The 26,043-nt window shown below is 41.6% G+C and overlaps 2 protein-coding genes and 10 non-coding genes across 12 annotated transcripts in view; 10 read left to right on the forward strand and 2 right to left on the reverse strand.

The window, feature by feature from the left end:
- Positions 1-770: 770 nt before the first annotated feature.
- On the reverse strand, positions 771-11,088 carry ube4a (ubiquitination factor E4A (UFD2 homolog, yeast)). The gene is made up of 20 exons (XM_052077941.1): positions 10,915-11,088; positions 10,137-10,309; positions 9,504-9,680; positions 8,623-8,735; positions 8,343-8,495; positions 7,925-8,084; positions 7,617-7,819; positions 7,356-7,547; positions 6,934-7,267; positions 6,656-6,785; positions 6,184-6,491; positions 5,831-5,963; positions 5,557-5,747; positions 5,225-5,325; positions 4,987-5,100; positions 4,710-4,884; positions 4,445-4,625; positions 4,129-4,276; positions 3,866-4,023; positions 771-3,571 (listed from the first exon to the last, which is right to left on the reverse strand). The coding sequence occupies exons 2-20, from the start codon at positions 10,267-10,269 to the stop codon at positions 3,430-3,432; spliced, it is 3,246 nt and encodes a 1,081-aa protein (XP_051933901.1). The 5' UTR covers positions 10,270-10,309; positions 10,915-11,088; the 3' UTR covers positions 771-3,429.
- Positions 11,089-11,380: 292 nt separating this feature from the next.
- Positions 11,381-26,043, reverse strand: part of LOC127608703 (mitogen-activated protein kinase kinase kinase kinase 5-like) — a 55,455-nt gene continuing 40,792 nt past the window's right edge. Inside the window, exons 14-30 of the mRNA XM_052077946.1 lie at positions 20,360-20,412; positions 20,220-20,263; positions 20,055-20,102; positions 19,928-19,973; positions 19,676-19,829; positions 18,964-19,052; positions 17,454-17,532; positions 17,289-17,365; positions 16,894-16,954; positions 16,694-16,796; positions 16,545-16,603; positions 15,644-15,729; positions 15,375-15,552; positions 14,557-14,625; positions 14,395-14,481; positions 13,435-13,555; positions 11,381-12,668 (exon numbers count right to left, since the gene is read on the reverse strand). Of these exons, the coding sequence (XP_051933906.1) occupies positions 12,572-12,668; positions 13,435-13,555; positions 14,395-14,481; positions 14,557-14,625; positions 15,375-15,552; positions 15,644-15,729; positions 16,545-16,603; positions 16,694-16,796; positions 16,894-16,954; positions 17,289-17,365; positions 17,454-17,532; positions 18,964-19,052; positions 19,676-19,829; positions 19,928-19,973; positions 20,055-20,102; positions 20,220-20,263; positions 20,360-20,412 (1,451 nt within the window). The 3' untranslated portion in view covers positions 11,381-12,571. The remainder of the gene's footprint in view (positions 12,669-13,434; positions 13,556-14,394; positions 14,482-14,556; positions 14,626-15,374; positions 15,553-15,643; positions 15,730-16,544; positions 16,604-16,693; positions 16,797-16,893; positions 16,955-17,288; positions 17,366-17,453; positions 17,533-18,963; positions 19,053-19,675; positions 19,830-19,927; positions 19,974-20,054; positions 20,103-20,219; positions 20,264-20,359; positions 20,413-26,043) is intronic.
- Positions 21,132-21,204, forward strand: trnak-uuu (transfer RNA lysine (anticodon UUU)). Its single transcript has one exon. It is a non-coding gene; the product is annotated as a tRNA-Lys (tRNA).
- trnak-uuu (transfer RNA lysine (anticodon UUU)) lies at positions 21,633-21,705 on the forward strand. The gene has a single exon. It is a non-coding gene; the product is annotated as a tRNA-Lys (tRNA).
- trnak-uuu (transfer RNA lysine (anticodon UUU)) lies at positions 22,138-22,210 on the forward strand. The gene has a single exon. It is a non-coding gene; the product is annotated as a tRNA-Lys (tRNA).
- On the forward strand, positions 22,638-22,710 carry trnak-uuu (transfer RNA lysine (anticodon UUU)). The gene has a single exon. It is a non-coding gene; the product is annotated as a tRNA-Lys (tRNA).
- Positions 23,147-23,219, forward strand: trnak-uuu (transfer RNA lysine (anticodon UUU)). Its single transcript has one exon. It is a non-coding gene; the product is annotated as a tRNA-Lys (tRNA).
- trnak-uuu (transfer RNA lysine (anticodon UUU)) lies at positions 23,648-23,720 on the forward strand. Its single transcript has one exon. It is a non-coding gene; the product is annotated as a tRNA-Lys (tRNA).
- trnak-uuu (transfer RNA lysine (anticodon UUU)) lies at positions 24,149-24,221 on the forward strand. The gene has a single exon. It is a non-coding gene; the product is annotated as a tRNA-Lys (tRNA).
- On the forward strand, positions 24,648-24,720 carry trnak-uuu (transfer RNA lysine (anticodon UUU)). Its single transcript has one exon. It is a non-coding gene; the product is annotated as a tRNA-Lys (tRNA).
- trnak-uuu (transfer RNA lysine (anticodon UUU)) lies at positions 25,149-25,221 on the forward strand. Its single transcript has one exon. It is a non-coding gene; the product is annotated as a tRNA-Lys (tRNA).
- trnak-uuu (transfer RNA lysine (anticodon UUU)) lies at positions 25,650-25,722 on the forward strand. Its single transcript has one exon. It is a non-coding gene; the product is annotated as a tRNA-Lys (tRNA).

Genomic DNA, 26,043 nt, shown 5'->3' on the forward strand with positions numbered 1-26,043 from the left:
AATTACAAGGTACACAATCACGCCCAAAAAGGGCATGAAAGGCAAAACCAAACTGTTTTGTATTTTTTTTTATGTTCTAAGTTGGACCTTGATTGTTCAACATTTAAAACATTACAGTAAGTTTCTGTTGTTCCATTAAGCTAAATACAACGGTGTTCATAGGAGATAACATCTATGCACTCAAAACATCCATCCATCCATCCCTCCATCCATTTTCCGTTTATCTCCATGAGGGTTGTGGGAGCCTATGCCAGCTGTGTTCGAGGAGTAGGCAGGGTACACCCTAAGCTGGTTGCAAACCAATCGCAGGGCACACAGACAAACAACCATTCACGCTCACAATCACACCTAGAGACAATTAAAAGTGTTCCACTAGCCTGCCATGCCTGTTTGTGGAATGTGGGAGGAAACTGGAATACCCAGAGAAAACCCGCACAGGCATGGAAAGAACACACAGACTTCACACATTAAGGCCAGAGCCGGAATTGAACCCTGCACCTGTGGCACTGTGAGGCCGATGTGCTAACCAGTCGGTCACCATTCCACGTGCACTCAAAACAAAGCTGATTTGACATGGTTATGTTGAAATATTCCAGATTTCACTGGTTAAACACCAAAAAGTAAATTAAAATGGCAAAATACAATTGTATTGTATTGCTTGATGAGTCTGCGATTGTATTTTATTTTTATGTAGGCAGTCATTAATGAGCAATGGCCACCTCATCTTATGCATTGGTAAATTACATAAAATCGAGCATGTAGCCACAAAAAAATAAGACAATTTTTTTAATCATACTGTATACTCAAAGTAAAATTTTACAATAAAACAAAAATATAGGATTATATTTTCACCTAAGATCTTTAACATAAAGCACAGGCATGCCAAATCATCACATACTTCCTTCACGTTTTTTCTTCTTCATCACAGCCACATTTGATAACTTATTTATTAAAATCTCTGGAAGGATAATCCTGCGTTCATTGAATTGACCCCCACCTTGCACATTATCTGCAGCTCTCTATCTAACAAGAAATAAAATGTCCCAAAAGTGTAATTCGGTTGCTTCATGTTAATGCAAACAATATCAAAACCTTGCAAAAACACTCAGCGATCACTTGTTAATGATTTAAAGGGCAATTGAGGTGACATCTGTTGTCATGATAAACACTTGTTACAAAAGATGGAAAGAAAAAAAAGGACAAAACATCTAGCACCCCATAGTTTTGGAATATATTGTATATATTATCCCAACACTGATTATGTTAAATTGAAAGTCAATGCTTCCCTGGGAACTTTGCCATCTCTTTAACATTACAAAACATTAATAATGACCCCCCTGTCCCCAATCTTTGTTGCATTGGGTAAACAGAACCAATGACAGCCCCATGTGTTCAGCCCCTCCGAAAGAGAAAATCACATTTGTATAATTGGTCATTTGTTTTTGTTTTTTATAGACCTGTGTTTTTTTTTGTCAAGCACTAGCAAGCCCATAGTTGGCCCAAAAAAAATCACATTTAAAACTAAGTAATTGTGCTATGCATAGTGGATTTTCCAGCGTGACTTCCTGAATGAGTGTCTGACAGACGAACACATTCTTTATTTCATGTCGGAACTTTAAATGCTGGCGTGTGCTTGTGGCGCTGTCATTGTTACTTACACAACAAATACAATGAGGGCTGTAAGTAAATACCTCACAGGTTGTAATAGATTTGCCTTCAAGTTTAAGTTCTATTTATATCTACATCTTGCATGCAGTTTTAACCAAAAGTGCTGCATATTACTTCAGTCATTGTAGTTGGAGCCCAAGTAATAAATGTTATCTATCTGTCATCTTTGTGTTGCAAAATGCTTATGTTGCTGTGTGAAATTTTGTTCAGATGGTAAAAGTGTTAAGATGTGCAACTGGTTTGCACATGATCAGTGGCCACACTCGTGATTGTGAATGTCAAACGAGCAAAAACTCAATACAGGGCTGAGGAATCCTTTTTGTTTCAGGGAACCATTTCAGTTTCTCAGAGGCCCGTTATGGTATGAAAAAAAATATTTTACCGCTATGTAATATCAACAGTTGTTTCACCAGTTTTCAAGCTTGAAGTGCCTGTTTTTAATTTAGTTCATACCACAGCATCTCAATTAGATTCATCACCCTCATCATTTACAAACTGCATTTGGTATTCACTTTGTCTGTCTTTGTAAAGGCCGCCGCACAAGTGACGCAGCCCAACGTGACTTAACTATCGTGCAGTATGCGGGATTCTTTTAGTAATTTTCAGGAGCGGTCAACCGTCAACTCAAAATTTGACTTGCAAATGAACAGTGTCGCAACATCGGAGACCAAACAGGCAATTGAAATCATCACGTCGGGTCACATGAGCTTTCACAACAAAAATTAGGTTTCCGAGTCAGACGCGAGACCCAGTTGAGGGCTGCCAAGCCATATTAATAGAGTATATCCAGTATGCATATCTCTCTCGCTCTCTCTCTCGCTCGCTATACTGTATCTATATATATAGATGGATACTATCTATATATACTGTATCTATATATGTATATATATGTTTCAAAGAAATACCTGTGGTTAAAAAAGTGCAGCGTGGAGTCTCTGTCAACAAAATGTGGCAATCATTGCCAACACTCTCTAAACTATCCACACTCCTTTATTTCTCACCCGGCTTTCCTCTTTGTAGTATTATACAACTGCTACATTGACCAGTGAAATCCACTTCTTGCTTGACAATTGTGCCATGTTGTTTCTGGTTCAGTAAAAACTTTGACAACTACTTCTTGGGAATTGATAAATCCAAAGGACTACCAGTTTGAAACATTTGCTAAAATTACTCTGAATAAAATTATTATATGCTATTATGAATAATTACTATGTGATGACACTCATGTTCATGATTTCTCAAAATAATTGGAAAATGGATACATCTCAATGTGGAACACTTCATTTCCTCTCCCAGTGTTTACATTTTCAAATGATCACCTCTTTGTTTACGACTGTCCTGTTCAGTTGCGTCTCTCGGTGTGTGATGGGCCAAAGAAGTTAAAATCGACTTGATAACGATACGAAACATTTAAATGAGATAAACAGGTAAAAAAATAAATACATCAGAATCAAGAAGGGGCAAATGCTTTTTCACCGTCCTGTAATTCTCCTCTCCTGCTCAAGATCGCATCACTCCCATAATGCAAATGTTTACCATTGGCACAGAAAAACAGCAAGTCAACCAGCTGTGTTGCATGTTGGTTGATCTGTCTTAAATAGGATTTAAATGCAGTATGAGACAAGAGTCTGCAATCTGCGGCGACAAGTACACCACAGATAAGCCACCCAAAAAACAAAAAAAAAAACAAGGCAGAGGGGCACTCTAGATGTGGAAGAGGGAATCAAACAAGGATGTAGTCATTGTTAGGCACCGAGCGGATCAAGTTTGGTCACTTGGTCCCAGCTGCAGCCTCTCCTGCTTATGCTTATCCAGCCATTGTAAGATCTGTTGTCTGAGCTCCTCGTTTGGCCTGATCTGGTCCATGGTGAGAGGACTGCGGTTGAACGGGTCTGTCTGGTCACTGGAATGAGGACACACTCTTTTTACATAAGCTCTACAAAGAAGCGTGCTCTGTAGGTTTTGTTCTAGCTGGGGTTAGCGTGGAGGCATCAAAACTGTGACAAAACCCTCACACAGCAATCAACTCAGGTGTGGACCAAATGCACAGTTTGGTCTGCTTTCAACGGAACACTGATATGTTGGTTTGTGGAGAGAAAGCTGTGAGATGAATCAGTTAGACCTAATAACATAGTAGTGACATAATTACAGGCAGTGTGTAAATCATCTTCAGTCCTGATGTTAGTTGGGAACTAACCTGAGGAGATGCCTTGCTATAGTTGAGCGGTCGACTGTGACGTTGGAAGAAGGAAGAAGAACAGGATCCAGCATCAGTGTGGACATGATAGGATCTAGGAACTCTTCTGGGGCATCTGAGTAAGTCTCCTCCTCCTGTTGCTGTCGATCTGCATGGGACTAGAGTGCAGGCAGAGTAACAGGACAATTTGACAGCGCAGAGATACACAATCCCCCTTAAGAAAAAAAAATATTTTGATCATCTTCTCCAGCATCAAATGATACCTTTATTTTATCAGCAAGGAGTCCAAAAGCCACAATCATATCCCCGGGCTTGTTGATTTTCTTCAGTACCCTCACCGTTTGGCAAAAGAGGGTAGGGGAGTATGAACGTCCATCCTTTGGGACGGTAGCACAGAAATTCTCCTCATCTCTGGCAACGAAACGTACAAATACAACTTTGTCAACCAAAGTAAGTGCAACTGTATTTCCCCTCTCGCTAACACAATGGCTCCAAAAGATGAAGTCATAATAACGAAATCGTTTGCGCTTAAAACACCTAATACCGTTCGCAGTACTCAAGAAAATGTTCACGACGTACCCCAGGTTCAGGTAGATGGTGCAGATGTCAGAGACAAGCTGCTGGGGCTTGAAGTCAAACTCACTGAAGTCCTTCACTTTAAGAGCACCCATTTTGGGTCCTACCAAGTGCTGCAGGAAGTAGTTGAGCATGGAGATGATCCTCTCAGCCAAGAAAGGGTGCACAAAGATCCCTTTGATCTCTATGGGGGAAAAAGGACATTACTGCAACAGAACTGCAAGGACTGATGGATTGATTTGAAGTATATATATTGAATTGGTCTGACCTGAAGTGAGGAAGGCCAGTGTGCCGATGGTTTCATTAGACATGATGTTATGGAAGCGGCCCAGCTGTCCAAACATCTGTAGGCTGGACTCCCTTTCCCTTCGGGCATCGGGGGCCAGGTCAGCCCACTCTCCTCGATCCCGCTCCAACTGCAGGATCTTGATTTTACTCAGGTACTGCAAGATAAAAAAATAAATAAAAGAAAACGCTAAGTGAAAATAGAAAAAAAAAATATTTTCGGCATTGTGATAGCAGAGATTTTTATCTCGTAGCCTCACCTGAATAGCCTCATCTAAAAGGAAGATGGCATCATTCATCAGCAAGTTGAGGAACCTAAGGAACAGAGGAGGATTCATGGCTTCGAGGTTCTTGGATGCATAGTCTGCCAAATGCTGAGAAAACACAAAGTACATTATTTCATTGCTTCCATACACGGTTACCTGGGTGGAAATAAGAACATAATTATCAAATTGGTGGAATGTTTTCAAACCTGAATAAACAAATCCCTTCTATTACCTTGATACTCTCTCTGTAGTTATTTTCGCCCCACATGAACTTGAGGATGGGATACATGGGTCTTCTGTAATTGAACTTCTGTTCAAACTGGTGAGGATCACCTGAAGAACAACAAGGGAAAAAGCAGGTTTCAAAGCAAACATGGTGAAGCGGCAGAGACTTTAAATGGGTTAATTACACGTAAACAGAACAGATGACGCGAGGCCAGACAAATACGATCCATTTGTGAAAAATATGAAATTGACCATATTTAGATGGGGGTTTTCCGTCTGACTGCGACAATATAATATACGATACCTTTACATTCTTTTCTTCAAGCTGCAGTGTCTCACCTGTAAATTCAATGTCGACAAACACAGTGATGAGGGCTTCGGCCAACTGAGGTGCATATTTGTAAGAGCAAAAGACTCTCTGTCGCTGGAAGACGATTGGCTGAGGAGTACCGGGCGCCAGAGGCAGCATGTGGGGCATCACCGCCTCCAAGACCTCTGCTAGCTCTGCTCTTAAATGTGGATTCTTCATTCTGTCGTGGAAGCAACATGAAACGTTTGATGAAGCATTAATGGGGTTATGTTTTATCGGACACAATTAAATCCGATACCGTACCGTTCTACATTACCCATGAAGACAGTGATAAAGTTAAGAATCTGCTCAAGACTCTCAGCGGAGGTCTCCAAAACATCATCAGCGAATGGACGAAGGAAGATGAAAAAATCTCCCAAGTTCTCCACAAAAAACTCTGAAAAAACATACAAGAATGTTTAACACAAGGACTCTCAAAAGTTTGCTACCATGTCAAAAAATACTCAGCTCTGCAAGTACAGTGCCACCATCACATTAAAGACGCAAGTATTGCACTTTAAACTGGAATAAAATGAACTTTACTTTGGCAGTGATTCATGAACATGCCACTCAAGGAAACCTGCGTATGGGTTAATACATTAATTACATCACCTTACCTGGTACAAAGCAAAGCATGGTGCTTTGCAGTGTGGGCAGCGGAAAACTCAGTGCTACATGTTCATGGCCGTGGTTTCCCAAAGCAAACTGCACCAGCAGAGCAGCAGTGGATGCTTGGAGGTTAAGGCAGCATTGCAGCATGGCGGGCTGTGTGGTGGCAGCTTTGGTTGACAAGAAGACAATCATCAGGCGTTCAAATTGCTCCAAGAGCTGCTCCGACATGGGGTTTCCTGTGCGATGGGCCTCCTCGCACGTCACCTGAAGCCTGTGCAGAAACTGGTTCATCTTGACCAGCTGTTCATGGAGTCTGCGGATGCGACAACACAACACATATGGCTATACTCGGGACACAATGGATTAGGAGGAACCGATTGCTCGGCATTTAAAAGTGTTAGTTGTTACATCACATTTTCCGAACAACCTATAAAAACCTGACACGTTTTGCACAATTTGGGGGATGTGAAGGCAAACCTGTGGAAGCCGAGATGCAGGGTGAGCTGGGTGAGGACGAGGTTTTCTGTCAGCAGGCTGTAGGACTCGGCAGCAGGCTCCTGCGTGGGCTGGGAGGGCATGGGGGTCAGACAGGTTTCCTTGTCAAGACCTGGCGAAGGATACAGCTGATCACTCAACTGTGGATCTAATTCACTGGAAAGTGTCACTCCAAAGACATGCCAAATTAACAGTGTTCCGATAAAACTTAAACCAAGAGCATCTAAATAACTGGATCACTAGAAGGAAGCTATATTTACCTCTCGCATGCACATTGCGAATGCACCTCTCTTCATCACTTAGGTCTCGGACTGCGCAGTACGTGGGATTAAATGTGAGCAATTTGGATGAACGTGGCCGGCAGAAGGGCTGGCACAACTTCAGAAGCACTGCGCCCAAATTCAAGAAGAATGCATCTGAGGCATACATCTGAAAGAAGAGCTCTGGCATTTGATTGGCCCAAATCTTGGCCCGGCCAGCGTTTGCGTGCAGGCAGTTGCCCAACCATGACAGCAGCAGGTGGCGCGTCTCACTCGACCGCTGCAGCAAGTATTTAAACATTTGGTGCAGCTTGTCATGAAACTGGCCCATAAACTGCAAAAGAAGGTGTAAACGTCATCACCGAGCCCTGATGCCTTCATTGGGTAGACACTGACAACGTAAGATGATCAGAAATCTTCACCTGGTGGATGTTCGCCTCCTGGACTTTAGTCTCCTGAGGGCTGGAACGGGATGGGTTCAGGAAGTAGCCATGTCCTTCTACCACTCCCGGTGTTTTCAGCAGGCAAGACACATTCAACACGGTTCCGAGTAGGCTCTTTTGGTACAGCAACCCATTTGCCGGATCTTTGGGCTGAATGTGCTCCATCAATACCTGGAAGCATCAAGTATCAGTGGGCACTTGTAACGTCAACAAAAAAGATCTACCAGAGTGCTTTCTGACCTTGGCAATATCTTTATTATAGCTGAAGTAGAGAAGTACATCAAGGTAGAAGTAGAAGAAGGGCTGACACAGATCAATGTCTTTGATTCGACCCTGGAAGATATCAAGCACTGGAACTATCACCTCCTTGAAGGTCCGCACCTCTTGGTCAGAGAGCAAGCCAGCAATCACCTCCTCAACAAACTCCACCACCTCCTCTGGCTCTGAAATGCCATTGGGACATTGAAAGGAGCAAAACTGACACATTAGGCTTCCACTGTACAAAGTCAACACACAAGGAACTTGACTGGGTTCAATCCAGAACATACGTGCTCTACTGTAAGCTTCAAGTAGCAGGTCCAGAAGTTGCTCATACACACGTTGGTTGACGTAGATTTCTGGGGTGAGCAGAACTGTGCGCGTGTTTGAGACTGTCAGATTCTTACAACGAACGGAAAATGGCAATAACTTCTCCGGAACCTTGGTCACCTGATGAGAGCAAAAATAAATTTTACTTTTTGCCAACATTTCATACTTCATGCCAAATGTAAAAGTTACAAAATAATGAAGATTGTCCTTGTTTGCCCAAAACAAGGTCAATGAAATGATGTATTAACGCTCCAATAGGGGCTGAACACCTAAGGGGTATTTGTAGTCAACAATTAAGTGCAGAAGTGGCCACAATTTTTGCGCCATGGACTGGTCCCACATAAAAACATTTTATTATTTTTATTATTATTATAATACCTCTTCCTTTGCCCTTTGATAACAAGCAAAGAGGTATGGAATGGCACATTTCTCTCCAGCGTCACGGTCAGCTGACAGGTTCACAGCACTGCATGATGTCATGTAGATGAGATGGTTTCCTGGTTCAAGCAGCAGCAGACGATTAAAAAGTGCCTAGTAAAAGGAAACAGCGCAAGTACATGCCAAAATGTGTTAAGTTCTTTTCCCCTTCAAAATAAAGCCCCGCTAATAGGCTGCAGGGAAATATTCCATAAAAACAAAACGATTGTGGCTATCCAACCTGCTCCATGTTGTCCATGTCCAGCCAATCCTGTCCATCCAGATCAGCTGCCATCTCCTCCAGGTAAACACAGCGAGGGGGGATCCCATTGCCCGCTCTCAGACTGGGATCACCTAGAGGTGAGTATAAAAAAAAAGTGTGCATAAGAAAAAGAGGATTCAATTCACAAGTTTGGGTTCATTTCTGTGTTGGGGAAATGGGTTTCACTGCTGTGTTTATTGGATGGCCCGGGGCATTTTATTGACTCATCAATAATGACTCATCCTGAAAGAGTGTCAAGTCAAGTCAACAGTATTGATAGAGCACTTTCAAACAGCCATCGCTGCATACAAAGAGCTGTACATGGAGCAATTTAACATGCACAATAAACAGTAAGACAAAACGGTAATTAAGGCGGTAGAAAGCACCAAACAGTAAAAGTGTCGGTGCAAAGAGCTCAAAGCAAGACTTCACATCACATGAGGGTGATGAGTCATGCTTCAATTCCCGCACACTCTTCACCTGATGACGAAGTCAAGGCTTGATGAATGGATAGTGGCAACCAATACTATCGAGAAAAAAAAAATCTTTCTGGGTCTTGTAGTTTGCAGCAACACTGCATTACTGCCATCTATAGGACATAAATTGAACATATCACTCTACCCATCTTTCCATTTTTGGGGAAAATTGTGAAAAACATATATTTTCAAATAATATTTTTGAGAGGAGGGGAAAAATGCGAATTAGCCAGTGTAGTTTGAAGTTATCAACATTCACCACTATGTGGCAAACATGTCTTAGTTTTGTGGTTTTATACGGCCCTCTATAAGAGAATAAATAAAGGCTGTGAGACAGTGCAATAAGTCCACTAATGAGAAAACAAGTTGTTTTGATTTACTCACTGTTATCCAAGGTGATGAGAAATATACGCTGGATCATGTGATTCACATTGAGTTGCTCGCACAGTTCCTGTCGGGATCGGAAGGATCGGCTTATCTCTGCCACAGAGTCGTCATTGTCGTCGATGCTGTCCGACACAGAGTTCTCAGACTCTGATTGGCTCTCCCCGGAGTCATCCTCTACAATGTGACAAAAACAGTCATGGAACATCGGTAACAGGCATCACTTAAGCACAATTTAGGTCAACATTCCAGATTAGTGCTGAGGAATATTTTTGATCTGAACCCATATTTCCTCCTATAGCAACCACTCATATGTCATAATGTTACAGTGGTATACAATAATAACGAATGTACCCTATAGGTTTGAAATTGATGCCTTGTATTTGTACAGTATAGTACTATATTGTAATGGGTGTTTACGTGGTACTTGGAGAGCTTCTTTTTTTAGGTGGTACTTTGTATAAAAAGTTTGAGAACCATTGTTCTAATAGATGCAGTGCCTCATAAAAATTGTGAGTGCACCCATGGGCTTAAGTCAATAATCACATCTAATCAATGAAATACATTCATTACTCATCTTCATGAGCAGCAGTTTCACAGCGTGAGGGAGTACCTCTGCATTGCATTACTCACGTGGCGGTCCAGTGGGTAACGGTGCAGACTTTTGGCCTGAAGCAAACCGCTTGGCATCAGCCAACGAGCTGAATAGGGCGGCGAAGGGGTTGCAGGAGATGTTGTGATTGTTGTTGTTGCCCTGGTCAGTCATCTCACTGAGGCTCAACACTCAGTCCAGCCAAGATCATAGCCTTGAAAGGGACGCACTGAAAACCATTGTCACATGATTCTCACTACCTATTTTTAATTATGTACATCGTAGCCTAGGAGAATTGATGGTTGCTAATAAGCACTAGCACTCCGGTACATGTATTACACAATGGTGCTGTTACTGTGGTGACGACAGCATGTATAAAACAAGCTGTGTAATAGACAATTGTATAAGTGAAAATCCATTGGATTGGCAAGCTGTTGTGAGACCCGTGTTGATGCATGAAGTACGCACGAAGGGGTTAATACAATAAAATGTGGAATTCCAATTTGTATACTCATACTGGCTACCTACTCGGCAGCCTAACGCGTTACTTCGCTACATCTGTTTTGCAGAAACGTGAATTTAATGAGTTTGTTCACGGGTCACCCTATTTTAACGATGACATCGAGCAGCTTGAGTGATTTCGTTTTACGAAACAGTGCTAGCTGACTGACGGCTGATTATTTTAGCTAGTTAACTAGCACAGGAAGCAACAAGCTAAGTTGTCAATGCCTGTTTCGACACTAATGTCATATATTCTAACCAGAAATACATGAAATAAACCTTCTGTGCATTCAAATGGATTGAATTTTGCTGTCGTACCTGTCTGACTTGCAAAGTGTTTCTTTTGATGGTATATTATCCTTCCCTGTACCACTACGAATTCTGTCAGTCCTCCAGTAAATACAAAATGAGACGTCATCAACATGAGGCGACTACGGCTTTTCTTTATTTTCTTCTTTCAGCCGTGTCCTTTCACCCTTGGCTTTATTATACTCATTGTGTTTTACTGATATTTTTGATATACATTACAACGACTCTATATGTTACAGTAAAAATACACATGTATAATATTTTAATGTAACTGTTTTTTCCGATTCTTATTATCATAATCATTCTTCTGATTATGACTACTATATGTTATATTGATAATTTGTTCACTAAAAATATCTTTGTATTATGTTGGAATGCATTAAATCGGCTGATTTTTTTTTTGCCATCTGTTAGTTTTTTTCTGTTTTTAAAAGAAGATTAATCAGTCGGGCCTTCAAAGCAGTAGAGGAGAAAGTAAAGAAACAAAATGGTTTTATTAAGTGTAATGAAGCTGAAAGTAACTCACACAAAATTATGGGAGTATTTTGTGTGTTGATCTCTTTAAGTGGCATGGCGTAGTGAGAGAAGTGAAACTCTCCTTCACTCCACAGCTCCAGCAGGTTGGAGGGACGTTGTGTTCCGTGCACAAGCAGTGGCAATCCGTGCGCTGAAGCTCCGCGATGATCGGAACAGAACACGAAATATAGTTGTGCTCTTTCAGAAGGAGGGAGAAAAGCCATCTGCAGGATATGCACAGCACTGAAGATAAAATCTAAGTTGTCAGAATCAATATTGTTCTTAAGTAATGAAACAGATGGCAGCATTACTGACACAGTCCTGTATGTGGGTGAATCCATCTGTTGAAGTTCATAATAATTGAATTACGTCTAACTATAATTACTGTATATAGAATGAAAGGCGGTGCTTTTTCATGTATTGTATTATGGTATGTGTGTAAACAAGGACTGTTAATTTAAAAATATAATCTGAATGAATTAGTTTTAGATTATGGTTTTGCAATTAAAAGACATCATTTAAAATGATAGTGTTGGCAATATTTGAATTGGCATACAGCATTCCTACGTTATATTTGATAATCATGGACTCTTAAAAAATATAGCACTCAGAAGTTTTAGTTAGTACTTCAGCAGTTTTTTCATTAAACACTAAAGTAATTATTTGGAGAACTACATTTTACACAGCGATATTCTAAAATAACAATACTCTTAGTTGACTACAATTAACTGTCAATATCTTTTTGTATTTGCACTGTAATATTGACCTCATTAATGCATGAATAGTACTATTTGTTTCTCTATTTTATAGACATAAACCACTCACCACAACTGCTCAAATATTTGCAGTTTTATTCGTTTATAAATTCTTATAGCTTTTACTTGACTCTTCAAAACAATAAAACTTTTGGAATATTGAATCTTATAATTTATTTATGAAACAATGACATATTACTGGACAAGTCATTTTGTGGAGACTTTAAGTTACTTTAATACATGGACGTGCAACACCGGTCATTGCACCACTGACTGACAATCTCGCGACTGGATCCCACTGAAACCAGTTCCACCAAGTGAGGGCAAGGCTCCAGTTATCTTATGAATGCTGCTGGGAAACGCCACGTGTCCCATAGTGCTTTGCTCACGGGCCATCAGGGCAGCATGACGTAATTCTCAGCAATCTCCAGCAAGTACAGGTTGGACAGCCCCGAGGGGTCCTTGGTCTGGTGCGTCTCCATAACAACCATCCTGCATGGACGTCACAGTGTATGCTGTTATCGCCCAACATTTGTTAAGTTTATGTTCAAGTATGATATTTAGAAGTACAGGACAACACTACAGGAAGTCATGAAGCATAAGTAAAATAAATTGTCTATTTGGCTATTCATTGTTCCCATGAAGGAGAGATTATCACTGTATGCTCTAATTATTGTATTGCGGCTTCATATGCGTTTAAGTTGCAGTTATTTGAAGATTTATAACGCCTATGCTAATTTCTGTCTAGGCGCTTTATGCTAAGAAGCAAGCTAACTTTCATCAGATCGAGGTATTCATTTTCACGTATGACAGTTGGCCACCATTTTGTAATGGACATTGTTATTCTGCCACATTCAGGACTGAAGTGGAACTACAACGTCTGGATCATCCAGATTTTATTTTCCTAGGGTCATTGGGCCTTGGCGGAGCTCAGCCAATCATTTCATGAACTAGCTTACTTCAAGTTGCTAATTGGGCAAAATGGATTTACTTATGAGGGTTAAAGTGGAAAAACTTCGGTCACAACTGATACCCATTTAGAAATGCAACTCACAATTACCGACAGGATTGAAGTAGAACTATAGCACCTACCACTACCACCCCCGCCACCCCAATGACATTGGTTGTCCGACTGAATGACATTGTTTTTGTAACATTGCCATTTCTTGAAAGTGTCTTTTGACAGAGCTACGTTGTGGACAAAAATGTTTTAAATTACACTGGTTTGGAATCAGATGTAAAGAACAAAATGTCAAACCTGTCAGATTGTACCAGCCGGAATATTTTCTTGGGGTCGGTGTTCTCCTCTAACACTTTGCCTTTTTTTGTCCTTAACCAGCCGTGACGCCACACCGCTAAAAATGTGTCCTCCAAATACACTGCAGAGAAAAAAATGAATGACTGAGTTGTTGTGATCTCTTTAGTATGGTTTGTTACTGTACTCAGACCCTGGGTACTTCAGTTGGTAAGACTTTTAATCTCAAGGTCCAGGGTTCAAGTCTCTTCAGCTACTACCATTTGAGCAATATGAGCAAAAAAAAAAAATGATAAGCTTCAAGCAGTGGTTTTAATTTAAAATTTAATCCACATGTTGGTTAGGCCGCGACCCTAGTGAGGATCAAGCGGTTAGGAAGATGAATGAATGAATGTTGGTTAGGGAGCTTTTGTTTGTTTGTTTGTTTTTTTTGTGCATTTTTGAGAAGTCAGTTGTTACCATACACCAGTGGTGGGTGAAGCGATCCAAACATTTCAGACAATTACTTTTTATTGACACCTTTATGTATTTTACTTTTTTCAGTTATTCAACAATTTTATAATCCGCTTCCCCTCACAAGGGCCGCGGGCGTGCTGGTGCCGATTCTAGCTGTCTTCTGGTCAGTAGGCGGGGTACACCCTGAACTGGTTGCCAGCCAAACGCTATTATATTATTATGCATCCACATTTTAAAAGTATTGGAATGAGTAATCGGTTTCAACAAAAGTGGCCATTTATTTACTGCTATCTGATTATTACTATGACAGTATTTCTGACTATTAGTAACGGTGCAATGACAGTTCTCCTTTCTTAATTAGTTGATAAATGTAGTTTGCATATACCACTGTTTCTAATCTTTTGAGCAGCATATTTAGCCAAATGAAAAGAATCTTACAAAGAACCACATTACTCATAATGCAACATGCTCACACACCACTCGCGCCTCTTTTATGTTACCACCCACCTACAGATTCCACATTGTGTGAGAAGGTGGTCTTGTGAGGCTGGCCGCTCTTTAGTTCCCCCTCTAAATTTACAATGTGTGCTGCTCCTGCAGTGTGAAAGATGACTGACAAATGAATGAAAAACAATATATAGTATGAGGACGAAATGAACATGAATTTACCTTCGAATAGGACCAGCAGCGAGTTGCTGTCCAACTGGTTGACTTGCATGGTATCTGAGTAGCGTTGATCTGTGACAATATACACACAGTTTAAATCTTTATTAAATGTGTACGAGACCTCTTAATGGATGCAAGTTTTATCAAGCCCCTGTGCGCGGGCAATACATGCACAGTCCAGGCATGAACATATGCGTGTGCAGTGAATATTAAAAACCAACACATGCTGTCTATTTTTAATTACTGGTAGTATGAGGTAGGAGGTGACCTTAACTACAGGAAGGAGGCTTTGTCGTTGCTCTCCCTTCATTCTATGTGTCGGCACAGACAGTGGCTTGTGGCTTGTTCTGTCCATAATGTGACTGGAGCCACGTTTATTAATGAAAATGTCCGAAGGTTTCATGCCATCAAAATTGTTATATGCTTAAGATAATCAAATGAGTCTTTGACATGGTTTATGTTTGACATCTATGCAGTTTATCAATTATATCTGCAAAAGCCAATGAACTGCAAACGCCATGGAAAATTCCTGCCCACCTCATGGTTGATAGCCATCCACTCAACTCAAATGTCTGTGACAGCTCATCAGCATCAAGAATGTACATGACATCCTGGAGTAAAAAAACAATAGGCGATGTTTGTAGGCCCCAGGAGTTGATAACTCCTGCTGCCAGTCACGAGACTATACAAAAGCCTGAAGAAAGCTGTGCCAGGGAGTTACCAGATCTGATAAGTACGGTAGTTTAAAAAAATCTTCAAGCAAGCAGTAGCAATAGCCACACACTTTACACACACACACACACACACACACACAGGCTCACCCGTGTCAGTGCGCATGAACCAGGAAGTGCTCGAGTTGAGGTTGATGTACTCCAAAGCGACAGGCAGTGTGTCACCGGACCCCCGAGAGACACCAATGCAGACCAGTGGGTACTCCTGCTGGGGGTCCAGCACTGTCTCAAACACCCGCAGTGTGTTGGTGAGCGGGAAGTCAAAATGCTACATTGATAGAACAACATCATACTCGTTTGTGAAGTGCTTTATTAAACAAAATAAATAAAACATCTCCCCTTGTTGTAGCTCTGCCCACCTTGATCAGCATGAATTTGTTCATTGGCTCGTACCACTGCAGCAGCACCACACTAGACTCCAGCGCACAGCACAGGAAGTTGTCCGCTGAAAAAAGTAACACACGCCTCAAAAATATCAGACGGGGAGAACAAGTTAGTGAGGTGTAGTTAGGAGAGATGGTGGAGTCGGTATAGTTGGGAAAGGAGGATGAGGCAGAAGGTATCATTTGGCAGAAATTAGGTGGATGGAGAAGGGTGTAGGTGTAGTTCAGAAGATAGGTTCAGGATGAGGAGGCAACAAGCTGTAGTTAGGAGAATGTAGGTTGTAGGTTGGCATAGTGAGGAGAGGATGGGGGAAGGAGGTATCCTTAAAAGAAAAGGATGAAGGTTTAGTTTGGAGAGATGGAGGCAAAGAGATACAGTTGGATGTATTGGGGGGGGATATAGGAAAGGAAGAAGGGCAGATGAGCCTTGGATATATAGGATATGTTAGTTAGAAGAGAAGAGAGAGAAGTGGAGTGAGGATGTTAAGTCAGGGCAAATGATACAGAAAGGAGAGGAGCAGGTTAGAAAGTGTACTTGAGAGAAGACAAAGATGAAGAGGCAAAGAGTTCAAGTTAGGAAAGGATGCGGCATGAGGAGTGGATGAGCAAGGCGATATAGTTGGGATAGGAATGGAGGAAGGTTTCGTTAGAAGAAGAGGGGGCAAAGAAGGTGTGGTTCGGCTGGATGAACACGGCAAGGAGGCTTAGTAGGAAAAGGCAGAGATGTACTCTAGCTAGAAGAGGAAAGGAGTTGTTAGGAGAGGAGGAGGCAGGGAAATCTTGTGAGGAGAAGCAAAGGCACAGATGTTATTAGAAGGCGAAGAAGGTGTAGAAAGGAACCCATAATATTTGTGGTAATTATCATGTTTGCGAATACCGACGGAACACGTCCTGCATCCTTTGGTGTCAGCAATTTTACACGTCACTGCACATCTCCTAACGACATGGAACATATTTCCTTGGGTCAGTTAAGGATGTACAAAACCCACGTTGAAAATGGAGATGTGGTGCAGCATCTGGCATTACCTCGGCAACAGCCGATGAGTGGGCAGAGCCACCATCCTTTGGTCCCTGCGAGCCTGCTCGTAAAGTTCCTTCAGTGAATGGGAGTGAAGCTGTGAGGATTTCCCTGAAAAAAAAAAAATGACAGGATCTTTTCGGAGGAAATCCTTTATATATTACTTCATATGTTCCTCCAAGTCCATGAGAAGGAGATGAAGACATACCTGAGACAGACATGAGTACATTGTGGCAGCTGTAGACCCAGGTGCACTTGCCAGGATACAACTGGACAAGAGGAAAACAGATCATCCGGTTAGCATTTTCTTAAGGAGACCAGGGTTGGTCACTTAGAAATAATCAGCAAAACAAAAAATGTTGATGGTAAGCTTGATGACATGTCCACACTCGATGTAGGTATCATATAAGATTAATATGATAGGTCCTCTCGCCAGTTACACATGATAACCAGCATGATGATGCTGGATCACAATCACACACTCAAAATACGGGTCAAAAAAGATTCATGCGAGTGCTCGTCTCACCAGTTATCCATGACAACCACCTCAATGCACGATAGAAATCAATAAAACCCACAGAATAACCCAGAAATTAAGCATACCAGCTCCATGGTGGCCTCCGAGCTATTGAGTTTGATTGTGTAGATACCCTCCTCTGTGCCCACAACCAGGTGCTGCTCTAGAGAGTGAGGTATCAGAAACACACAATGAGTCGCACACTGAAAATAAAAAAAAAATTTAAAAAAAGAGTGTTCCCTTTTTGGTACCTTTGGTGTCTGGGTGTTTCCAGGTGGTGGTGCACTTTACTTTGAGAGGACAGCCTTGGAAAATCTTCTTAAAGTAGATCTGAACCAGGAGGGAGGACACTGCACTGTACCACCTCAGATAGTTTGCAAGTTCTTTACTGAGACACATGTAAGCTCAGAGCCGGGATAGTTCGAGAGATTATCACAGTCACCTTGATCCATTAAAGTCCTTCCACAAAGTCATAAAAGTTGATGAAGTCACACAAGTTCCTCAATCAAGTCTGTCAATAGTGTCACAAAATAAAGCCACTAACGCCCATTAACAAAGGCATTAGTCTTTTAATAGTCAGGTAACTCCATCAACAAAGTCACTACAGTAAAGTCATTGAAGACAATAAATAAATCATAAAATTCCATCACCAAAGATACAAGTCAATCGCTCATCCATCAAGTTTAGTCGTCCTTTACAACAGGTGTGCCTGAAATTAGCAGTGGACTATTGAAAAAACACAGCTGGGATGTCTCAGTTTGTAGAGCCTTAGAATTTAATTTGAGGATGCTGGGTTCCAGTCCCTGTACATTCATTCATTCATTCATTCATCTTCCGTACCGCTTGATCCTCACTAGGGTCGTGGGGGGTGCTGGAGCAAATCCCAGCCGTCTCCGGGCAGTAGGCGGGGGACACCCTGAATCGGTTGCCAGCCAATTGCAGGGCACACATAGACGAACAACCATCCACGCTCACACTCACACCTAGGGATAATTTAGAGTGTTCAATCAGCCTGCCGTGCATATTTTTGGAATGTGGGAGGAAACCGGAGCCCCCGGAGAAAACCCACGCAGGCCCGGGGAGAACATGCAAACTCCACACAGGGAGGCCGGAGCTGGAATCGAACCCGGTACCTCTGCACTGTGAAGCCGACGTGCTAACCACTGGACTACCGGGCCGCCCAGTCCCTGTACAGACATTCTAAAAAAAGAAAACAACTTTTTTTTCCTTCAGAAAAAAATACTAGAAAAATCTGATGTCTTTATAACATGCTGCATATTTCAATTAAGCCTTTGCAACAGCAGAATAAGTTTATATGAGCCTAGTTGTCTGAGGAAGGGCAAATGCTTTCTATGAGGCATTGGAGATTTTTCTGCTATCTATTTCCCAATAAAGTCACTTCAGTCAATCAATAAAAGCACTGGTTAATCAGGTCTGGTAAGAATTTCGGTGGTCCGTCATAAATCTGCATTTGTTATAGTCTGCAGTGGTTAAAAAGCAACAATAACAGGCAGCACCTGGGTAGTTGAGTTGGTTTGCCGTCAGACTTTTAATATGAGGGTCAAAGGTCAAGTTGAAGTGTTCTTACTTAAAGGAACAGTGCGTAAAGATTTGTGGCTTTTTCACTGATCATTAATTTAAAAACCCACTATGAATAATGAGTAAAAAAAAATTGTTGTATCATACCATCGTATTTTTTTAGGTAATTGTAGGTGAAGGTTTAAAGTGGAATAATAAGAGCGAGTGGACTTGGACTCATACCTGTGACGAAGGTTGCTGGTGTCTTTTCGGAGGCAGCTGAGGAGGTAAGGGCGCCATTTGTTGGCCTAACAACGGAAAGGACATACGGTCTGCATCATGTGCGTGCACGCACGCACGCGCGCACACGCACACACACGCACACACACTCGCACACACGCACACACACACACACAAATCAAGTTACTTAATTAGTAAAATCGCTTAAAAAATCACAAAAATTCATTCAATTAAGTCAGCAAAAACCATCAATAAAGTCAGTGAAGGCCATTAATGAAGTCACTAAATAAAGTTTCTAAAGTCGTTTACATCTCTAAAATAAGGTCGCCAAAGAGCATCAATGCAGTCACTTCAGTTGATTAGTTAATGGATTCACAAATGCGCATCAATCAAGTCATTAAAATCCATCAATCAAGTCTCTAAAAAAACAAGTCCCTCAATAGAATCACTAAATAAAGTCCATGAATAAAGTAACAAAAGGCCATCAAAAATTCACAAAACAATGTCAAAAAAGTATCAATAAAATGCCCAGTGCCCAATGAGGCACATCAACAAATAAATTGAGTAATTAAAGTGAGTTAAGTGCATGTGTGTGTGTGTGTGTGTGTGTGCGTGTGCGTGTGCGTGTGCGTGTGCGTGTGCGTGTGCGTGTGTGTGTGTGTGTGCGTGTGTGTGTGTGTGTGTGTGTGTGTGTGTGTGTGCATGTATGTCTGACCTGAGTGTGTGGTGAGTCTCCGGTGTGGAGCTGCTTTGACGTGTGTCCCACTAGACGTCCTGACGAGGGGCGAGGGGACGCACAGTGAAGAGAGTTTTACAGCACCATCGTCTTCTACCCAAATTAGTTCCTCTGAGCTCGAACGCACTTTGGGCTATACGCACACACACACACACACACACATACACATTTAGATTAATTTAGGGACATTAAATCAGGGATTAAATTAAATCCTGTGATCGATTTGTTTACCCTGGGAGGAAGTGGAGGTGGCGTTTGGTCCGCTGACATTGTGACACTGTGGGCAGACAAAGAGTATATCGAGCGTGTGTGTGTGCTCACGCGTGTGTGTGTGTGTGTGTGTGTGTGAGAGGCTTACGCATCCACATCATCATAGTCGTCATCTGAAGAATCTGAGTCCTTGTCCCTGACACACAAAATGAGCACACTTTTAAATATATATTCAATGGTATGGTGTGCAAGTATAAGTGTGTGTGCAAGTGTGTTTGCGTGTGTGTGTGTGTGTGTGTGTGTGTGTGCATACCTCAGTGGATGTGTGTTGGTGCCATGTGAGCTTCCTGAACGCATCTGCACAGAGCACATAAGAAGCATGTCACTATAGTAGGAGCATTGCATGAATGATTGTATGTGGATGTATGCGTGGGTGTTTTTACAAAGGCTCACAGTAGTATTTGCTGATTCTTTCTTAAGAGGCCTCTGAGAGTAGATGTGCTCCACTGCAACACACAATGTTCATTTAAACAAATCAAACACGGTGACAATAATTCAGTCTCAATTGTGGCAAAAAAGAAACATGGGCCTTTGTGACCATGAGAAACAGCACGACATGAAAAACATCGAAATACGATTTGCCCCACCTCCAGGTATTTTTGTGTACGGTATGTGGATGTAATGTTTGCATACTTTTAAGTATGAACGTCTGTTGGTGAACGTCTGAGACTCGGTAGAGCATCAGACTTTTCATCTGAGGGTCCAGGGTTCAAGTCCCTGTTCAGGCGATATTGACAACCGTGTAATTGGTAACTTCACCTGAAAGACGTTTCTCTGTTGTTGTCAGCTGACAGTTCTGAGTCGTAACATTGACTTTTCAGAATGTTTGTCCTCGATTGCATCCTCGATATGGGAGAAACATTTAAATCATCTGAGTATGTCAATAAACTCTGTAAAATCCCAAAATGAACTCATTCATGTCCAAAAGTAAAGTCAATCAACTCCATCAATAAGGTCTGTAAAGCATGAGGTCACAAACTTAATTTAAACATGGGGGAAGTTGAGATAGTATGGATGTTTCTGGGCCGCATCAAGTATTCCACGAAAAGTATCAACAAAGTCCAACAAAGCAGCCATGGAGCTCATGAAGGTAGTACGTCTTCAGTCCGTCCTGGCCCACAATATTGTACTTTTATTTTGGAGTAGACCAATCAGCCAGCACAGAGCCTGGATAGCTCAGTCGTTAGAGCATCAGACTTTTAATCTGAGGGTCCAGGGTTCAAGTCCCTGTTCAGGCGATATCGATGTCCGTGTGATTGGTAACTCTGTGTGAAAGACATTTTTCTGTTGCTGACAGTTCTGAGTCGTAACATTGACTTTTCAGAACGTTTCTCCTCGATTGCAAGCAATATGGGAGAAACATTCAAATTATCTGTGTATGTCAATAAACTCTGCAAAATCCAAAAATCAAGTCATTCATGTCCAAAAATAAAGTCAATCAACTCAATCAATACGGTCTGTAAAGCATGAGGTCACAAACTTAATTTAAACGTGGGGGAAGTTGAGATAGTATGGATGTTTCTGGGCCGCATCAAGTATTCCACAAAACGTATCAACAAAGTCCAACAAAGCAGCCATAGAGCTCATGAAGGTAGTACGTCTTCAGTCCCTCCCGGCCCACGATATTGTACTTTTATTTTGAAGTAGACCAATCAGCCAGCACAGAGCCTGGATAGCTCAGTCGGTAGAGCATCAGACTTTTAATCTGAGGGTCCGGGGTTCAAGTCCCTGTTCAGGCGATATTGACAACCGTGTAATTGGTAACTTCACCTGAAAGACATTTTTCTGTTGTCAGCTGACAGTTCTGAGTCCTAACATTGACTTTTCAGAATGTTTGTCCTCGATTGCAAGCAATATGGGAGAAACATTCAAATCATCTGAGTATGTCAATAAACTCTGTAAAATCCAAAAATGAAGTCATTCATGTCCAAAAATAGAGTAAATCAACTCCATCAATAAGGTCTGTAAAGCATGAGGTCACAAACTTAATTTAAACGTGGGGGAAGTTGAGATAGTATGGATGTTTCTGGGCCGCATCAAGTATTCCACAAAACGTATCAACAAAGTCCAACAAAGCAGCCATAGAGCTCATGAAGGTAGTACGTCTTCAGTCCCTCCCGGCCCACGATATTGTACTTTGATTTTGAAGTAGACCAATCAGCCAGCACAGAGCCTGGATAGCTCAGTCGGTAGAGCATCAGACTTTTAATCTGAGGGTCCAGGGTTCAAGTCCCTGTTCAGGCGATATCGATATCCGTGTGATGGGTAACTTTGCGTGAAAGACATTTTTCTGTTGCTGACAGTTCTGAGACCGAACATTGACTTTTCAGAACGTTTGTCCTCGATTGCAAGCAATATGGGAGAAACATTAAATCATCTGTGTATGTCAATAAACTCTGCAAAATACAAAAATGAAGTCATTCATGTCCAAAAATAAAATCAATCAACTCCATCAATAAGGTCTGTAAAGCATGAGGTCACAAACTTAATTTAAACGTGGGGGAAGTTGAGATAGTATGGATGTTTCTGGGCCGTATCAAGTGTTCCACAAAACGTATCAACAAAGTCCAACAAAGCAGCCATAGAGCTCATGAAGGTAGTACGTCTTCAGTCCCTCCCGGCCCACGATATTGTACTTTTATTTTGAAGTAGACCAATCAGCCAGCACAGAGCCTGCATAGCTCAGTCGGTAGAGCATCAGACTTTTAATCTGAGGGTCCAGGGTTCAAGTCCCTGTTCAGGCGATATCGATCACCGTGTGGTCGGATAACTTCACCTGAAAGATATTTTTCTGTTGTTGTCAGCTGACAGTTCTGAGTCCTAACATTGACTTTTCAGAATGTTTGTCCTCGATTGCAAGCAATATGGCAGAAACATTCAAATCATCTGTTTATGTCAATAAACTCTGCAAAAGCCAAAAATCAAGTCATTCATGTCCAAAAATAAAGTCAATCAACTCAATCAATAAGGTCTGTAAAGCATGAGGTCACAAACTTAATTTAAACGTGTGGGAAGTTGAGATAGTATGGATGTTTCTGGGCCGCATCAAGTATTCCACGAAACGTATCAACAAAGTCCAACAAAGCAGCCATAGAGCTCATGAAGGTAGTACGTCTTCAGTCCCTCCCGGCCCACGATATTGTACTTTTATTTTGAAGTAGACCAATCAGCCAGCACAGAGCCTGGATAGCTCAGTCGGTAGGGCATCAGACTTTTAATCTGAGGGTCCAGGGTTCAAGTCCCTGTTCAGGCTATATCGATGTCCGTGTGATTGGTAACTTTGTGTGAAAGACATTTTTCTGTTGCTGACAGTTCTGAGACGCAACATTGACTTTTCAGAACATTTGTCCTCGATTGCAAGCAATATGGGAGAAACATTCAAATCATCTGAGTATGTCAATAAACTCTGTAAAATCCCAAAATGAAGTCATTCATGTCCAAAAATAAAATCAATCAACTCCATCAATAAGGTCTCTAAAGCATGAGGTCACAAACTTAATTTAAACGTAGGGGAAGTTGAGATAGTATGGATGTTTCTGGGCCGCATCAAGTATTCCACGAAACGTATCAACAAAGTCCAACAAAGCAGCCATAGAGCTCATGAAGGTAGTACGTCTTCAGTCCCTCCCGGCCCACGATATTGTACTTTTATTTTGAAGTCGACCAATCAGCCAGCACAGAGCCTGGATAGCTCAGTCGGTAGAGCATCAGACTTTTAATCTGAGGGTCCAGGGTTCAAGTCCCTGTTCAGGCGATATTGACAACCGTGTAATTGGTAACTTCACCTGAAAGACATTTTTCTGTTGCTGACAGTTCTGAGTCCTAACATTGACTTTTCAGAAAGTTTCTCCTCGATTGCAAGCAATATGGCAGAAACATTCAAATCGTCTGTGTATGTCAATAAACTCTGCAAAATCCTAAAATCAAGTCATTCATGTCCAAAAATAAAGTCAATCAACTCAATCAATAAGGTCTGTAAAGCATGAGGTCACAAACTTAATTTAAACGTGGGGGAAGTTGAGATAGTATGGATGTTTCTGGGCCGCATCAAGTATTCCACGAAAAGTATCAACAAAGTCCAACAAAGCAGCCATAGAGCTCATGAAGGTAGTACGTCTTCAGTCCCTCCCGGCCCACGATATTGTACTTTTATTTTGAAGTAGACCAATCAGCCAGCACAGAGCCTGGATAGCTCAGTCGGTAGAGCATCAGACTTTTAATCTGAGGGTCCAGGGTTCAAGTCCCTGTTCAGGCGATATCGATGTCCGTGTGATTGGTAACTTTGCGTGAAAGACATTTTTCTGTTGCTGACAGTTCTGAGACGTAACATTGACCTTTCAGAACGTTTGTCCTCGATTGCAAGCAATATGGGAGAAACATTCAAATCATCTGAGTATGTCAATAAACTCTGCAAAATCCAAAAATGAAGTCATTCATGTCCAAAAATAAAGTCAATCAACTCAATCAATAAGGTCTGTAAAGCATGAGGTCACAAACTTAATTTAAACGTAGGGGAAGTTGAGATAGTATGGATGTTTCTGGGCCGCATCAAGTATTCCACAAAACGTATCAACAAAGTCCAACAAAGCAGCCATAGAGCTCATGAAGGTAGTACGTCCTGTCCCTTCCGGCCCACGATATTGTACTTTTATTTTGAAGTAGACCAATCAGCCAGCACAGAGCTTGGATAGCTCAGTCGGTAGAGCATCAGACTTTTAATCTGAGGGTCCAGGGTTCTAGTCCCTGTTCAGGCTATATCGATGTCCGTGTGATTGGTAACTTTGCGTGAAAGACGTTTTTCTGTTGCTGACAGTTCTGAGACGTAACATTGACTTTTCAGAACTTTTGTCCTCGATTGCAAGCAATATGGGAGAAACATTCAAATCATCTGAGTATGTCAATAAACTCTGCAAAATCCCAAAATGAAGTCATTCATGTCCAAAAATAAAGTCAATCAACTCCATCAATAAGGTCTGTAAAGCATGAGGTCACAAACTTAATTTAAACGTGGGGGAAGTTGAGATAGTATGGATGTTTCTGGGCCGTATCAAGTGTTCCACAAAACGTATCAACAAAGTCCAACAAAGCAGCCATAGAGCTCATGAAGGTAGTACGTCTTCAGTCCCTCCCGGCCCACGATATTGTACTTTTATTTTGAAGTAGACCAATCAGCCAGCACAGAGCCTGCATAGCTCAGTTGGTAGAGCATCAGACTTTTAATCTGAGGGTCCAGGGTTCAAGTCCCTGTTCAGGCGATATTGACAACCGTGTAATTGGTATTTTCACCTGAAAGACATTTTTCTGTTGCTGACAGTTCTGAGTCCTCACATTGACTTTTCAGAACGTTTCTCCTCGATTGCAACCAATATGGCAGAAACATTCAAATCATCTGTGTATGTCAATAAACTCTGCAAAATCCAAAAATCAAGTCATTCATGTCCAAAAATAAAGTCAATCAACTCAATCAATAAGGTCTGTAAAGCATGAGGTCACAAACTTAATTTAAACGTAGGGGAAGTTGAGATAGTATGGATGTTTCTGGGCCGTATCAAGTGTTCCACAAAACGTATCAACAAAGTCCAACAAAGCAGCCATAGAGCTCATGAAGGTAGTACGTCTTCAGTCCCTCCCGGCCCACGATATTGTACTTTTATTTTGAAGTAGACCAATCAGCCAGCACAGAGCCTGGATAGCTCAGTCGGTAGAGCATCAGACTTTTAATCTGAGGGTCCAGGGTTCAAGTCCCTGTTCAGGCTATATCGATGTCCGTGTGATTGGTAACTTTGTGTGAAAGACATTTTTCTGTTGCTGACAGTTCTGAGACGCAACATTGACTTTTCAGAACGTTTGTCCTCGATTGCAAGCAATATGGGAGAAACATTCAAATCATCTGTGTATGTCAATAAACTCTGCAAAATACAAAAATGAAGTCATTCATGTCCAAAAATAAAATCAATCAACTCCATCAATAAGGTCTGTAAAGCATGAGGTCACAAACTAATTGAAACGTGGGGGAAGTTGAGATAGTATGGATGTTTCTGGGCCGCATCAAGTATTCCACAAAACGTATCAACAAA

This window comes from Hippocampus zosterae, chromosome 10 (assembly GCF_025434085.1).
Source record: "Hippocampus zosterae strain Florida chromosome 10, ASM2543408v3, whole genome shotgun sequence".
NCBI classification, from domain to species: domain Eukaryota; kingdom Metazoa; phylum Chordata; class Actinopteri; order Syngnathiformes; family Syngnathidae; genus Hippocampus; species Hippocampus zosterae.

Coding starts and splice junctions, on each gene's coding strand:
- ube4a (XM_052077941.1), bottom strand. CDS start 10,269: ATGACTGACCAGGGCAACAACAACAATCACAACATCTCCTGCAACCCC. Junction 9,681..10,136: donor GTTACCCACTGGACCGCCAC/GTGAGTAATGCA, acceptor GTCACATTGTAG/AGGATGACTCCGGGGAGAGC. Junction 6,492..6,655: donor CTGCATCTCGGCTTCCACAG/GTTTGCCTTCAC, acceptor TCGCATCCGCAG/ACTCCATGAACAGCTGGTCA.